General features: G+C 40.4%; 2 protein-coding genes and 1 pseudogene across 2 annotated transcripts; 1 reads left to right on the top strand and 2 right to left on the bottom strand.

Annotated features, from left to right (window-relative positions):
* Positions 1–686: 686 nt before the first annotated feature.
* Positions 687–2,594, bottom strand: LOC120556570 (claudin-9-like). The gene is made up of 2 exons (XM_039796250.1): positions 2,491–2,594; positions 687–2,352 (listed from the first exon to the last, which is right to left on the bottom strand). The coding sequence occupies exon 2, from the start codon at positions 2,154–2,156 to the stop codon at positions 1,494–1,496; it is 663 nt and encodes a 220-aa protein (XP_039652184.1). The 5' UTR covers positions 2,157–2,352; positions 2,491–2,594; the 3' UTR covers positions 687–1,493.
* A 1,017-nt stretch (positions 2,595–3,611) lies between these two features.
* On the top strand, positions 3,612–10,104 carry LOC120556564 (annotated as a pseudogene).
* A 1,482-nt stretch (positions 10,105–11,586) lies between these two features.
* On the bottom strand, positions 11,587–15,251 carry LOC120556565 (GTPase IMAP family member 7-like). The gene is made up of 3 exons (XM_039796240.1): positions 15,109–15,251; positions 14,840–14,911; positions 11,587–13,542 (listed from the first exon to the last, which is right to left on the bottom strand). The coding sequence occupies exons 1-3, from the start codon at positions 15,116–15,118 to the stop codon at positions 12,611–12,613; spliced, it is 1,014 nt and encodes a 337-aa protein (XP_039652174.1). The 5' UTR covers positions 15,119–15,251; the 3' UTR covers positions 11,587–12,610.
* Between the last annotated feature and the right edge of the window lie 851 nt (positions 15,252–16,102).

Raw genomic sequence — 16,102 nt, 5'->3', positions numbered from 1 at the left:
CACATATAACAAACATACATGATAAGAGGTTGACACTAGCTGCAAACTGCAGGCGTTGCTGATTTCCAATAGCCTCGTACTTACAACTGACCTCCGTATAACTATAATTTATTGTTTTTGTTAGGGAAATTATGATACATACTTTTTCTCTAGTTATTTAGTAGACTGTTTGCATAGAATAATATTATATTGATTACTATTTCTCTCTCTCTCTCTGTTAAATTAAACTATTTGCATAGTAAGAAAACATAACACTATTTATTCCCACAAGATAACATGGAGTCATTGTCTTGACTGGGGCTCGAGGACAAAACATGCGTCTCTCTAACCAGATAGAGGGGACGCTATGGAGTCTGACCAGATAGAGGAGACAACATCTAAACTGACAAGATGGACAATTGACAACATCAAATTCTGTTATGATTGTATTTCACACATAAATAAGCTACTGTTTGAGGCTTACAGCAGTCACTTTCTGTACTTGTGCTGTGAGTACTGTAAACTGATTCTACTTGCAAGTAAACTAAACTTTATTATAACTTCAGTGGTCCCTGTCTATTCTTGATAATGTATTTATTCTAACAGTTTTCCATTTTTGTGGCAACCACTTTTCTAACCTTACAAAAAGATAGTAGGAAACACATCTCTGATATATACTGTTTTTGATATCTAAAAGAAAAACAAGGTAATAATCCTGTGTTTTATTGTCCTTGAAAACATGACAGGGGGGATTAAAATGTATAATGAAAAACAGACAACATGCACATTTATTGTGCATAAGTGGTTATAAATGATACAATGGCAGTAAATACAAAAAGATTAAAGATGGATAATGCAGTGCCACACTTACAGTATGTACTCAATAATATAAACTGTATGATGTTATTAAGTTAATTGTTGCAAAAGCTAGATAAAACATAACAATTTCTACATCTCAAGACTATGTTAGACAATGTATGAACAAGAGTAAATGTGCTCAAAACATTCATAAAAAGTAAATAAACAATCCTCGCTCTGACTGCCCACGTATTTTCACTGAACACACCAGCATACACAGATATACTACACTGGCCTTCTGTACACAGACCGCCCACACACATACACACACAAACACACACAAGCACTGGCATAGTGGAATTTGAGAAATGTAAATCACACACATTAGTAAACCTCTAAACATTCAATTCCTCCCACAGTTGCTATCAACTCCCACTCTGACAGAAAGCTATTAAATAATGTCAATTCTATTAAAACCTCTTTGCAATGTAGTTTATCGTGTACATTTATTAATAATGTAAAACAATCATTTACCAAAGTGTAATCAAATCTGCATTATAATTTAAAGAAACATGTACCAACTCTGCTTTATAAGATATAAAACACAACATAGGCTGAATATCCTCTAATAGATGAACTTGTAGTTTCCAAAAGGTTGCCTGACGAGGTTGTGACCTCTGTGTTCGTTCGTACCTCACATGTCCAATAAAATCATCTCATACAAACGATTTTTCCTGTTGCTTCACGTCTCTTGCTGGATGTGGGTTGTCCTTAGCTGCTCCTCCAAAAATAGGCAGCGCTCTTCCGCCCGGTGGAGAGGAGCCCACATTCAGCAGGGAGCCCCCCACCAGGAGTAGCACACTGGCCCCCCAGCCCAGGTACAGCGCGGGCCCCAGCTCTCTCTTAAAAGGTGCTGCAACATTCGGATCATAGAAGTCCCTGATGGTTGTATAGGCAGTCCAACAGATGGGTATCAAGAAGGCCAAGCCAGACACGAGGAAGAGCAGCCCTGCTATCCTACCCAGCCGAGCCTTGGCGGCCTGGTTTCCGTCACCCATGCAGTGAGTACCTTTGGCCCCTGCCACCCCGAGCATGAGGGCCAGAAGGCAGAGGAGCAGAGAGAGAACAGTGAGGCCCCGGGCGGCTTGGGCAGACGTAGGCAGGGCCAGGGTGGAGTCATAGGTCTTGCACTGGATCTGGCCTGTGGTCTGAGACAGGCAGTTCATCCACAGTCCCTCCCACAACACCTGGGCAATCACCAGCTCTCCACCCACGAAGGCAGACACACGCCACAGAGGAGCCGCACACACCAGCGCCCCGCACACCCAACCCACCACAGCCAGCACCAAACCCAGCAGCTGAAGACCTGATGATGCCATGGCCGCTGAAGAAACTTTATAGCACTCTCAATGTAAGAAAAATTCTCCTTAGAACAGTCTCAGTCCAGATTATTTGCTGTCTTTCTCACGTCGCTGAGCACTCAGTAGACTAAAGTCAACTCTTCCCACAATTTATTCTCAGTCATTCAGTGATTGTGAGTTTTTCTTCTCCTCAGAACCCTTTCTTGTTTAACACCTGCAGTTAAATGAGTGAGAAAATGAGTTTTCAACAAATTTACATAGAAGTAAATTTTAAATGAACTTGTTATTTAAAATTATTTTAGATCTGAGCTAATGGTATGATAATTACTTTAAAAAACTCTATAAAACTTACCTTTTAATCACCAATCAAGCAAAGATGTCCACAGCCAACGTGATTATGAGCCCTTGTGTGTTTCTTGGTGGTATAGTCGTGTGATGTGAGTAGTTGGTGTCTTTCTTCTGTAATGACTGGCCAGCTTGTCTCTCTGGATCTCATACACGGGGGTGGGAGGGCAGCAGTGTGTAATTCTGCATACTAAATATACACACACACACACGGCTAGTTATGCAAAAAAATGACAGCACAAGGACCCTTTGTTACAGATATTGTTGTATGCTACCATGTTCTCATTTCTTGGAGTTGGAGTGGCCATATTGAGGCAATGGATGGAGCTGAGGAGGGGGAGATGAAAGCAGATTGGACCCTGAGGCATTTAGGAGACCTGACAAACATGATAAAAGAACTGGAAATGGCCTCCCAGATTCTAACTCACAGATTTTTTGGGGGGTGAAAAAATGCAGTGAATATAATGATAATTGTAGTGACACTTGAGTCGTTCGGACATGTTGACAGCATGCAAGTGTCTAAATTAAAATGTTGCTCTGTAGAGCCACTAGATGGCAATAGAGTGACTGCCACCATTCCCACACAGGCTTCAGCATCCCCTCGTTTCAGGCGCTGGGGTGCAGGGTGCTCATTATTTGCATTTTGCAGAAAGATGCGTGCTGGTAAATAGCTGCCTGGTAAGATGCCTGACAGTACTGAAGCTCGCAGCCGAGTTTGGAATCAAAGTGCATTTAGCTTTGATTGTTGCAATGCATGTCATCGGGCCAAATTTGTTGACATTTTTTGCATGCCATGTTTGTTTCCCCTTACCCCAAGGTGACCAAAAAAACAGTTATTTGCAGGTTTGATTCTTTTCTATTCCATTGTCTCTGTCTCATTTATACAATTTCTCTATGTTACACGGAGGGGTGAAAACTGCATTTCATTGTGCATTTCGGTATTGTGTAATGCCAATAAAGATGAACCTTGAACTGTTATTATCAATGAACGGGGCTCAATTGAAAAATAAGTAGATTAGATCTCTGGTTTCTTTCTACAAAAAGGCGATGCCACGTCTCCTTTAAGAGTTTGTGCCAAAGCTGAGATGTGGGCGTAACCTGCTTCAGCATGTAAGAAGTTTCCATCTAAGCTTTCTGGAATTTTGAGTTTCACTTTCTGCGAAACCCCTGATGTGGAGACAGAGAGATAAAGGGAGGGAGAGAGGGAGGAATAACTAGCACACAGAAGTGCAGATGTACTTTGATCTGGAAAAAAAAGGTTAATGAAAACACAGACCAATTTTGTTGTTCGAAGGCAGGTTTGACTTGTGTTTTTTTCTCTGCAACAAGATGGGTTTAAACTCAACTGCAGGTTAGTGTCTTTACTTGTGTGTAGGCATATTTGCAGGCTTTTTGCACTCCTTAAATGAGCTGACACAAAACCCAAGAATTCAAATGAACTGTGTCTGTATTTTTGTCCACAGACTCCTCCATTGCTCCAGTTGTCAGAGAGCTGAGGATTGTCCTGCTGGGGAAGACTGGATCAGGAAAGAGTGCAACAGGGAACACCATCCTGGGACGACAAGCTTTTACCTCAGTGATATCTCCGTCTTCTGTGACAGAGACATGTCAAAAAGAAACCGCCCACTTTGATAAAAGAACCGTGAGTGTGGTCGACACCCCTGGTGTCTTTGACACATTGATTAAAGAAACCAGTGAAAAGTAGACCAGTGAAAAATAGAGAAATGTATCACGCTGTCTGACCCAGGACCCCACATATTACTGCTAGTGCTCAGACTGGATGCACGGTTCACAGAGGAGGAGAAGAATGCCGTCAAATGGATCAAGGACAACTTTGGTGAAGAAGCCTCCAGTTATACACTGGTGCTTTTCACTAGAGGAGATGAGCTCAAAGAGATGTCCATTGAGGATTATATAAACAGAAGTCCTGAACTCAAGGAGTTCATCTGTGACTGTAAAGCTGGGTACATTGTGTTTGAAAACACATGCAGGGGAAATCGCACTCAGGTGGCTGATCTTTTTGAAAAGATAGACAAGACAGTGCAGTTAAATGGTAACCATTATATCAGAAGTATGTATGAAGAGGCCCAGAGAAAGAAGATTTCGAAGGAACGGTGGAGCAAGTTGGGAGGCTATGTGAACACTGCAGGTAATAACTTGATTGGGGCAGCAGTATTCACAGCTGCCCCTGCTGCTGGTACTGCTATAATGGCAGAGGAAGTAGGTGTAGCTACTGCTGTTGTTGCAGCAGCTACATCCATAAGAGTGATTTCAATGGTTGCAGGTGCAGGGATTTCTAAAGCCATCGGGTGGTGGATGAAACGTAAAGGCCCTGACACTCCAAGTTCGGCCGACGGTGAGTAGGTTAGGGTTAAATCAGAAGACAGCCCGGGAGAGGGACAGTCTAGTTAGCCATCTCCCGGTGTCCGCTGTCATCCTTCGGGTAGTGAAGCAGAGGGACCGTAGGCTCTGTTCCCTTCTGCTGCTGCTGATTCGACAACCCGTTCTCACTCCAAACTCGTAAAATACGGATGCTTGGGCAGTGGATGTCAGATACAATTCAAAAAGCACCCTTCAGCGTGTGTGTAGATCTCACCAGGCAGAGCAGCAGCTATGCAGTGCTTGAAGATGACGTAGTATTAAGAGATGGTAGCGAGTAGTATGAAAGCCTGAAATTCTGCATAGGGAGGTTGGTTGGGGTGGTGGATGGGTCAAACAACACATGACTTTCCCCCTGGAGACAGGGGTTCGTGTCCCGCGTGTCACTTTTCCTAAACCCAACTGTCGTGTCACGGAAACGTACCTTTTCTAAGCCAACCCACAATCTTTTCCTTAACCTAACTGCGTCAAAAGTGACGGCAATAGTCCCGACCAAGTGCATTTAGATAAAGCGCATTTAGATAAAGCGCATTTAGATATGACGCTAAAGGAGATTTTTAGTGTCAATAACAACGCAAGAGGCACCTGACCAAGCGTCCGTATTTTACACAATGGGAGTGAGAATGTGTTGAATTCGAGCAAACGCTGTTTGTTGTGGGTATCATAGCAACATTTTTATCCGGTTTCCCTTTTTGAATGGCGAATAGATTACCACCGCCTTCTGGTATGGAGAGTTATTTCTCTCATGCAGGCGCAGAACATGCGTGGTACTTGGCCGTCGGCTTTAGTCTGTGTGGTGTGTTCCAGTGCTAATTTTTGACCAAGACAAAGGCGACGTGGGCCAACGTGAGGCCAGGGGCGGGGCTAGAAGGGCTGCACGGGCACCAGCCCCCCCTGAAATATGATTGTCCCCTCCTTGTGGGACAACTTTATTGCATTCCTTCATTTCATTAAAGCGCCCATATTATGCTCATTTTCAGCTTCATAACTGTATTTTAAGGTTGTACCAGAATAGGTTTACATGGTTTAATTTTCAAAAAACACCATATTTTTGTTGTACTGCACAGCTCTCTCTCACTGCTGCAGCTCTTCTTTTCACCTTGTCTCTGTTTTAGCTACAGAGTTAGACCTCTTTTCTTCTGTACTCTCTTTGATTGCACTCGCACATGCGCAGTAGCTCAGATTGTAGATCATGTCAGCTAGCTAGCTCCATAGACAGTAAAAGAAAGCCTGTTTCTCCAACTTCGGTCAGTTACAAGGCAGGATTAGCTGCAAGACTTCTAAACGAGGGCGCACACACGTAAGTAGTTCTTTGGTAGATTATGGTGAACTTGTGTGTGTTGTAGCAGTGCTTTGCCATTGAGAACGAGGTAGCATGCTCGCGTTAGCATGCTAGTGCTCGGCTAGTGACGTAGAAAGCCGTGCACATTTTGAAGAGCTCACCCGGAGACTGAAGGCAGGACACATTCAGAAACCGTATCTCACTCAAAACAGCATGGATGGATTTTTTTCAAAGTTTGTATGCCTGTGGAAGCACCAGAGACACAAAATAACAAGAATCCCAAATCCCAGAAAAAGTGTTTTTTTCATAATATGGGCACTTTAATGTACATTTATACATATTAATCACAATTTGCATACCATGAATGATTGTTGATCCTTTTATTACAAATCTTTTAAATGTTGATGCTGTAAACTCTTATCCTGAATATCATTTTGTGTGGAGAACACCATTGTAACATCTTTGTTTGATTTGTAAGAATGAAATAAAACAATGTGACAGCAATTTCAGAAAGTGTTGTTTGATGTTGTACCAAAATCTGCATTTCATGAAAATCCCAGTTAAAAAAGCAAGAATTCCAACAAGTTTCCAGGGCTCCACACTTTAGCTCATTACAAGCAGTTTATAATACTTTAACAGGTTTGTTTTACATGACAGGTCATATGGGTTTCTGAACATCATGGTACTCTCTGTAAGCTTCATTGGAAATTAGCTATAGCTGCCAAAATGCCTGAATGATGGCTCATAGTTTGATTCAAGCAAAGGGAACATTCAGATCACAGTTGATCTTGGAACCACATCTACATTCAATACACTTTGTATGTAAAGATATCTAAAAATAGAGATGTTTAGCAAAGAGGAAACAGATCCACAGCCTTGTTAAAAGAAAATATCAAAGTGGGAAACTGGTTCTACGGTAACACAGGCTGCAGTCACTTCCTGTATACTTTTTTTTTTTAAATAGAGCTTTATTCAAGTTTTACAAAATACAAGTAATAACTAGACAAACAGCAGGCTACATATCATACCAGAAAAACAAACAAACAAAAATAATTAATAAAACAATAACAAACTTAACTAATGAACAAACCAGTGCTAATGTGCAAAATGAGCTAATAAAGTGCATCCAGTGCATAGAGTGCTGTAGATCACAAGATCAGTATGTTCCACTTCCTGACCACCACAACTGTCATTCTAATCACATCTCATACTCAACTCTTTTCATGGAGACGATTACTTAAGTAGAAAGTAGTTCCATAGAAAACTGTTAACAGAACATTGTGTTAAAGTGCTCATATTATGCTTTTTGGCTTTTACCCTCTCCTTTATAGTGTTATATATCTTTTTTGTGCATGTTATAGGTTTACAAAGTGAAAAAGCCCAAAGTCCACCCCAAAGAAATCTCCAACAGAAAACACTGTTCACAAACTGCTCCAAACAGCTCTATTGTAGTCCAGCCTTTACTTCCGTGACGAACGTGCGTCACTTTGTAACGCACACGTTATAATGCTCGCCTAGCTGCTAGCATGGCACGCCCTCATACTTTGCTTCTGATTAGCTAGTAGTCCTTACCTAGCTACTGCGCATGTGCGACTCCCAACAAAGATGGAACAGAAGTGCGATGCCTCACTCGGTAGCTAAAACATAGAGCTCAACACACAGGGTGAAAAGAGGAGCTGCAGCAATGTGCAGTACAACTAAAATATGTTTTTTGAAAATGTAACCATATAAACCGATTCGGGGACAACCTCTAAATACAATTATGAACCTGAAAATGAGCATAATATGAGCACTTTAACTAGACGCAGAAACTACAACGTTGTTTACAAAGAAAAGACACCCAATGGTGCAGCATTTGTTTAAATGTCTTGTTTTCAATGCAGGGAGCATTATGCATAACATTACAGATATTACAATATTTCATAATAATTACATCTTTCTTTGGCACATCCTCATATGACTCCCTTTGCACTAATACCTCACTTCACTACTACCTTGTTTATTTGCATTATAATTTTACAGTTTACAGTAAATATAGTAAAGTTTGTGTTGTATCTTTGTATTACTTTATTCCACCTTATTCTGTTTCTTTTTATACTTATCTTTTCAAATGTTATCCTAATTTAATGTCTGTCGCTTATTTACACAATTTCTCTGCATGCAACTTGGTGGGGCAACAATTGTTTTTCATTGTGCCATCCTGTATTGTGTATTGTCAATAAAGCTGTTGAACATTGCACCTTGATTATCAGTGAAAGGGGCATATCTGAGGCCCTTTCCTGCATGTCCTTCCCCCTCTCTATCCCCTTAAAATCTAAATTGTCACAAAAGTAAAGACCTAAATGCTACAAAAGGGCAATGCAAATGAGTTATGATGCCACATCTCCTTTAAGAGTGTGTGCCAAAACTGAGATGAGAGAGTAACCTGCTTCAGCATGTAAGAAGTCTCTATCTAAACTATTTTAATAACGTTATAAACCTCATAACAACTAATAACTCTAACTAATAACAGCTTTCTGAAAGTTGTTGTTTCACTTTCCGAGAAACCACTGAGGTGGAGAGAGAAAGGGAGAGAGTTTCACTTTCCGAGAAACTACTGATGTGGAGGCAGAGAGATAAACGGAGGGAGGGAGGGAGGAATAACTTGCACAGAGAAGTGTAGAAGTACTTTGATCTGAAAGAAAAGATTTGAAAACGCACAGACAGATTTGCTTGTTCAAAGTCAGGTTTGACTTGTGTTTCCCTGGTATTTCTTCTCTGCAACAATATGAGTTTAAGCTCAACTGAAGGTGATATATGCAGACTTTTTGTACTACTTATGTGAGCTGACCCAAACACAAGAATTCAAATGAACTGTCTATCTGTCTTTTTGTCCACAGACTCCTCCATTGCTCCAGTTGTCAGAGAGCTGAGGATTGTCCTGCTGGGGAAGACTGGATCAGGAAAGAGTGCAACAGGGAACACCATCCTGGGACGACAAGCTTTTACCTCAGCGATATCTCCATCTTCTGTGACAGAGACATGTCAAAAAGAAACCGCCCACTTTGATAAAAGAACCGTGAGTGTGGTCGACACCCCTGGTGTCTTTGACACATTGATTAAAGAAGACCAGTTGAAAAGTGAAATAGAGAAATGTATCACGCTGTCTGACCCAGGACCCCACATATTACTGCTAGTGCTCAGACTGGATGCACGGTTCACAGAGGAGGAGAAGAATGCCGTCAAATGGATCAAGGACAACTTTGGTGAAGAAGCCTCCAGTTATACACTGGTGCTTTTCACTAGAGGAGATGAGCTCAAAGGGATGTCCATCGAGGATTATTTAGACCAACGTTCTGAATTCAGGGAGTTCATCAGTGGTTATACAGCTGGGTACATTGTGTTTGACAACACATGCAGGGGAAATCGCACGCAGGTGGCTGATCTGTTTAAAAAGATAGACAAGACAGTGCAGTTAAATGGTAACCATTATACCAGAAGTATGTACGAAGAGGCCCAGAGAAAGAAGAATTCGAAGGAATGGTGGAGCAAGTGGGGAGACACTATGAACACTGTAGGTAATCACTTGATTGTGGCAGCAGTAGTCACAGCTGCAGTTAACGCCCCTGTAGCTGCTGGTGCTGCTGCGGCAGCTACAGCCATGAGACCCATTTTAATAGTTGTAGGTGCCGGGATTTCGAAAGCCATCGGAAGGTGGATGAAACCTAAAACAAACAGCTGAGTAAAGCCATGGTCCTTTGAGCAAACTTGTGAAGTCATTCTGTTATTTTTCTTTTGACACATTTATTTTTTGGCAAGATGTTATTGCACTTCATCAATGTACATTCATCACAGTTTGACTTATTTGAACGATAAAGTGGCTCGATGGTGTTTTAATACATTTTTTAAATGTTGATGCTGTACACCTATCCTGAATACGTTTTTGTGTGAACACTATTGTAATGTTCCTCTTTGATTTGTAAGAATAAAACAAAACAATATGACAACAACCTCAAAAAAGTTTCATTTGGTATTGTACCATATTCTTTCTTTATTAACTGAAAATCCCAGTTATGAGAGCAGGAATTCCCATGAAAGCTTCCTTCACATTGTTGCTTGTTTGGCATTACAGTAAGCGCACCCACATTCAAAATACTTAATATGTTAAGATATTTAAAAAGAGATATGCTGCAAAGAGGAAACAGAACCACAGGCAACACATCAGAAAAGTATTCTTTTGTCTACCACCCTGTCACACTGTCATTATCTCTGCATGGTTAACCCAATATGAAAACATGAAAAAATGTGTTGTTTTGGAATTTGTCTGAACTCACGTTTGACGTCACATTTTTTTAGCAACTGAGATGGCATATATGGTGTACATATGGTGTATCTTTTGCATTGAATTTAAAAATCCTAAATCGTACAGTGACAATATAGATGAATTATAATCCTTTATGCATTTGACAGTTGCAGTTAATTTGCTCAAGGGCACCTCAGGGGTTGTAATATAGGAGGAACAAGCCACTTCCTATCCTGTCAGTCTGGGTATTGAACCAATGACCTATAGGTCACAAGCTCGCTTTACTTTGGGCCTTTGGGCCACCACTGCCCACAGCCTGTAGGCATCAAGAAATTAACCTGAGGTGGGTTTTTTTTCTTTTAGATATGAAGCCACAAAGAGGAAACATTGTCTGTCTTGGGTTAAAATCTTGATGTGGTGGATGCAAATCTGAATATTTTTTTTACATAAAGAAAATATACTACTTAACTTGTACAGAAAAGCTTAGAATGGACAGCTTGAAACTATGTGGAAACTTTAAATCTTAGTTTTCTAATTAATTTTTCATTTTAAAATGTGTTAATGCATGAAGACTTAATATGACAGACCTGCAAAATGTCTGCAACAAACATAGCAAGCAAACCACTGATTAGTGCATTTTAAGTGCTACACTCATTTCACTGAACAACTATTTCACATTATTGAAAGGCATCAGCGGTTAAGTTTTGAAACTAGGTAAGTCTTGAAATCAGCAAATGGAAGTCTGTCATAGTTTTTTCATTGTACAGTTTGTGAAGAAATGGGATTCAGCTCATCACTACATTTAAAAGCTAAAAGTACCCTTACTTTGATAAATGTGTGGCTGACGTTGACTGGGCTACAGTTCACTATTTTAAGGCCTTTCTTGGTCATGTGGCTGCAGATGGAATGGGCTGGCAGGGATGTGGTGGCTGTATAGTGAGGGTTTGCTCTGTTAAGAATGCTTCCTCACTGAAATGTGATTGGCCGGGCAGATGTTTACCATTGTCTCTCATTTCCTTCAGGGAAGTGAGCTCGTAATGTTACTAATAATAAATCAGGAGGGACAGCATATCAGTTTAAAAAGGGAACAGTTAAACTTCTATGAACATTTTATTTGAGCAATTATCACAAAAGTTATGAAAGTAGAAATTGTGCAAAAATGTATTTACAAACTTTATTAGTTCTATAGCTCAACATGTCAATATGTTCTAACAGTATCTGTTATGATTCAGGTTGTGTTTCTCATAAGCCAGAAAATATCTGTTCAAGTATAACTCATGATGCGAGTTTCATCTGAACGGTAAGCTCCAAACTAAGGATGCACTGAGACTGATACCAGTATAGCTTAAACACTCTAAAGTGTGGATATATTTCACTGGAAAGGAATCCAGCAACATGTGTTTCAAATTGAGCACGTCCGTACTTACACTTGATAATTTGAGTACATAGTGCATTCACTCTGACAAACTACCCGGAGGCTGCACTCAAACCGGCAAAACGTTAAATGTAAAACGTGCAAAAGTGAAAATCAATCGCCATCATTGCTACAGAGCGGAAGGCATGGGACCAACAACATATTTTCAAACTTGTGAAAATGACGCGTGAGGAAGGTGCAGCGGTTGTGATTAAAACAGTGAGCGCCGAACTATAACATTTTTATTTATACACAGCACAGGAGTCCCAGTCCAGGACATGAAACAGCCTGTAGAAGTAGCATGAAGCTTCACTTTTACAGACACCATGGCTGCTGCCGGGGTCGGAGATGCCATATTTTGCCTTCCCTGTGAGTTATGTAAACTAACCACACACAGTAAAGCCTAAGGGCTCCCCACGGCAAGGACCCAAATCAATGTAAGTAGCCCATTTTTACTTGTAGCCTACTTGTACTTGAAAGTATGTGCATCCCTACTCCAAACAATAAATGAGAAGGAAAGGAAACAAACAAAAAGAAAACAAGTATTGCATTTCATACCGTTTGTTTACTGTTTTCATTCAATTCACATACTTTTGTTATTGCAAAGTCGTGTCAAAACTTAATAATTCTGGAAGCAGAATGCAGCAAAGGCCAAGACAAGCTCATTCACTAACAAGTCCCGAACAGTAAATAGTAAGGTGTGCAATACTTCTACTGATTGGTGTCACATGCTGCAGATGGATCAACATGTCCTTGTCACTAAACCCTAGTTATACTGGAACATTTGCTTTGGCTTTGCATCTTATACCCTTCCACATGACGAAGGCAGCTAGACCACACAGCACTCCCAGGACGAGCGCCGGACCTCCGAGGGCCAAAGCCACCGTGGTGTTGGCTCCCACTGCTATAACCACCCCAGCTATCACCAACACAACAGCCGCGGCCGACACGACGCGTATAGTCTTTCTTTTCACCTTTTTCTCCTTTTCTCTCTCTTTCTCTTTCTTCTCCCTCTCGGCATCCCACATCTTCCTCTCCTCCTCTTTCTTCTCTTCCTCCTCTTGTTTCTTCCGCTCCTCCTCCTCTCTCAGCCTCCTCTGGGCTTTCTCGTACATCTCATTGGTGTAGTGTTTCCCCCCGTTATCCTGTATCATTTCCTTGATCATGGTGATTAGCTCCTTGACCTGTACTTGGTCCTCGGCGTCGTTGTTGTTGAAGGCATGGTACCTGCGTCCAAATGTTATAGAGAGTCTCCGCAGCTCCTTGCACTCCTTCAGAGCATTGTCAGCTTTGGCCTGATCTTTGCATGTAAACAGCATGATAGTGTACATGGAGGCATCATCTCCAAAGTTATCCTGGATCCACTTCACAGCGTTTCTTTCCTCCTCCGTGAACCTTACTCCGAGCCTGATCACCAGCAGGAAGGCGTGAGGGCCGGGCACCGACATCTTAACGCACTCCTCTATTCTGGTTTTTAATTCTTCCTCTGTGATGGCTGTATCAAACAGACCTGGAGTGTCAATCACCTGGACCACAGTCCCGTCCACTTCCCCGCTCTGTGTCTCACAGTGTTTGGTCACAGACACAGGGCTTGGGTCCTCTTTAAAGGCAGCTCTCCCAAGGATGGTGTTTCCTGTCGCACTCTTCCCTGATCCAGTCTTGCCCACCAGGACTATCCTCAACCCTCCAGACAAATCCACAGCTGCAACAGCAGAAGCAAAATTAATGTTGAGCACAAGGCAAAAGTGAATCCATTGTTGTTGTTTTTTGCCATGTTAGTATGTGAGTAGGTTCATGAGAACCTTCCGATTCTGTATATAACCTTCAATTATAACTTTCTTTATCTATTTAGTTCTCTTTAAAAGGCAACCTGTTAAGTTTTTGACCACTAGTATCACTATAAAGCAACGTTTTACAAGTGTTAATTCTTTTTGCATTGCATTGCATATACTTCTTGCATACAGCCAAAAGAGGCAGAGAAAAGAATGCTACATGTATGTAGCCAACATGGATGTAGTAAGAGAGATGGATATGGTGCATGTAGTCAGCTTTAATGCCAATTTGCCCCTGATGGCCAACGGATATTGCAAAATAAGAAAAAAAAACCTGTGCCCCCCAATATTATGACACCTCAAACAGCAAATAAAGTTGATTAGTACTCTATTCCCGATTTTACTTTAGCCTAGAAAAGGTATTTTTATGTTTGTGACATCATCCAAAGTCTATTGGTGGAGTAATCCAATGCAGGCGGGGCCAGCAGTTGAAAAACTAAAGCACATATGCTTGGCTTAGTGATTCTCATTCAAATGACTAGGTGCCATCCTGCAGCCTGGTATTCAGTTCTTATAATACATGTATTGCGTAAACATTGCACAATTAAAAAATATTATAAAAATCAGCATTGCGAGTGATTTATGAGTAAGGAAAAATATTCAACACATCTGTTGGACCTCAAGGATACATACAGTGTGTTTTGGTGAGAAACACTGAATGTAGATAGAGCATGCAACCACTCACAGAGCAACTGGACCTGAAATCATTTATTTACAATCGCAGACTCTTACTGTATGTTTCATTGTAGTGGAAGAACACTTTTATTGACTTGGTAACATTGATGACTCCACTCCGATTAATAGGTGCAAAACTCATAAGTTGTTAATAAGTGATTAATAAGAAATTACGTCTATACAGTTGTAGATAGTTAAAAAGTCATTAATAAAAGATTGCGCATTTTTCCTGATAGCCATCAAAATAGAGAAGCTACAAAGATGGAGCTAGTAATACTCAAGAAGAATTAACACCAGACAAAGGGATTTTTCACAACCTGGCAATCCCAAATATGTAACTGATCTGAAAGCAATAATAAACCATACATTAATAAAGCCATTTGTTTAAGCCATTATAAAGTGATCCTTGTTAGAAGGCAGTATACAGATATATGTAGGCCTATGTCTAATCATACTAAGAGGTTTCATGAGAAAGACAATGAATGAGCATACCGTCAAAGTTATTCAGACCACACCCATCTGTCCGAGGTAGAGTTTTCTGCTTCTTTTCTCGCAGTGGTATTGCTGTGATATTGAATTATTCCATTGAGACAAAAAGAAAATAGACTATTACTCACTGACATCATTATCAAGGTCTTTGTTTTTACGATTTCCCTTCTGTGCTCCATATCACAGTATCACAGTAAGTGTTACATCTTACAGTAATCAAAAGATCAACGCTGTTTTGTGTTTGTTTATATAAGTCAGATAGATTGTCTTACCTTCAGCCATTATTTCAGAATTACAATTTCTAGTTCCCAGGTGGCCAAATGCGTTGTTTCAGGCCTGAGTTGTGATCTCAGACAAACTCTGTGGCTTGACTTTAGACATTGGTTTTCTGGGAAACTTCTGGAAGCCTGGCCTATGCACTGGGGGCTTCCTATTTCCTTGTATTGTCTTTAGTTTACATCTGAAAACGTGCATCCCCAAAGAGGCTGTCCACAGCTCTGTGAATATGCTGAACAGGTTTGAGTATGGGCATGGCTAGTATGTTTAAGAAAGTGTAACCACAATACAAGAATAGCATTCAAGCTCTTAAATTGACCAACATTAGGTTATCTTACTATAACTAATATTGTGGCCTAGTTTGTTAAAACCTCTGAGGAAAACCATCACATCCTTCCATTCATCTCCCATGAAACCTAAATATTGTAAATATACCTGTACAGTTCCAACTATGCCTGTAAAAGTATTACATAATTGTCTAAATGTCAATTTCTCTACAAAATCACTGTTTCTTTGTTTAATCGCAATTAATTGCTAACATTATCCAAGGTCTTAAGGCGTATTCATTGTTGATTTTGTTTGGATATGCCAAATTGTAATTATATAAGTAATTATTGGTGACAAGGGATACAGTTAGAATTTTTTTTATGATAATAAGGAGGCGTGGTTTACTTCATAAGCTGTGTACTTGAGTTATTACATCATCTGGGTCACATAACGGTGATATATAACCAAAAGATGTATCCTGAAATTCAATCAAAACTTTAATTTGTTTTAAAAGTATAAACAAATAAATATTTTTAAATTTGACGAAAAGAGACAATTATATTGTTAATCGTCAATTATTTCTCAGACAATTAATTGTACAGGGAAATTTGGAACTGTTACAGCTCTAGTTCCAACAAACATGGAAAGCCTTTTAAACTAGGTGGGCATATTTTCCATCACTAATACAGATGTGTATTTCTCTGTCTAAAACACAGATGTTTC

Source organism: Perca fluviatilis, chromosome 1, assembly GCF_010015445.1.
Source record: "Perca fluviatilis chromosome 1, GENO_Pfluv_1.0, whole genome shotgun sequence".
In the NCBI taxonomy this organism is placed as follows: domain Eukaryota; kingdom Metazoa; phylum Chordata; class Actinopteri; order Perciformes; family Percidae; genus Perca; species Perca fluviatilis.
Note: the sequence above shows the minus strand (reverse complement) of the source record. Positions and strands in the feature narration are given on the sequence as shown.

What these genes read in the sequence shown, in the direction of transcription:
- LOC120556570 (XM_039796250.1), bottom strand. Translation starts at nt 2,156, where the DNA reads ATGGCATCATCAGGTCTTCAGCTGCTGGGTTTGGTGCTGGCTGTGGTG.
- LOC120556565 (XM_039796240.1), bottom strand. An exon ending in TGGTCTGAATAACTTTGACG is followed by an intron (nt 13,543 to 14,839) that starts GTATGCTCATTC and finishes CTGCTGTTGCAG; the next exon opens with CTGTGGATTTGTCTGGAGGG.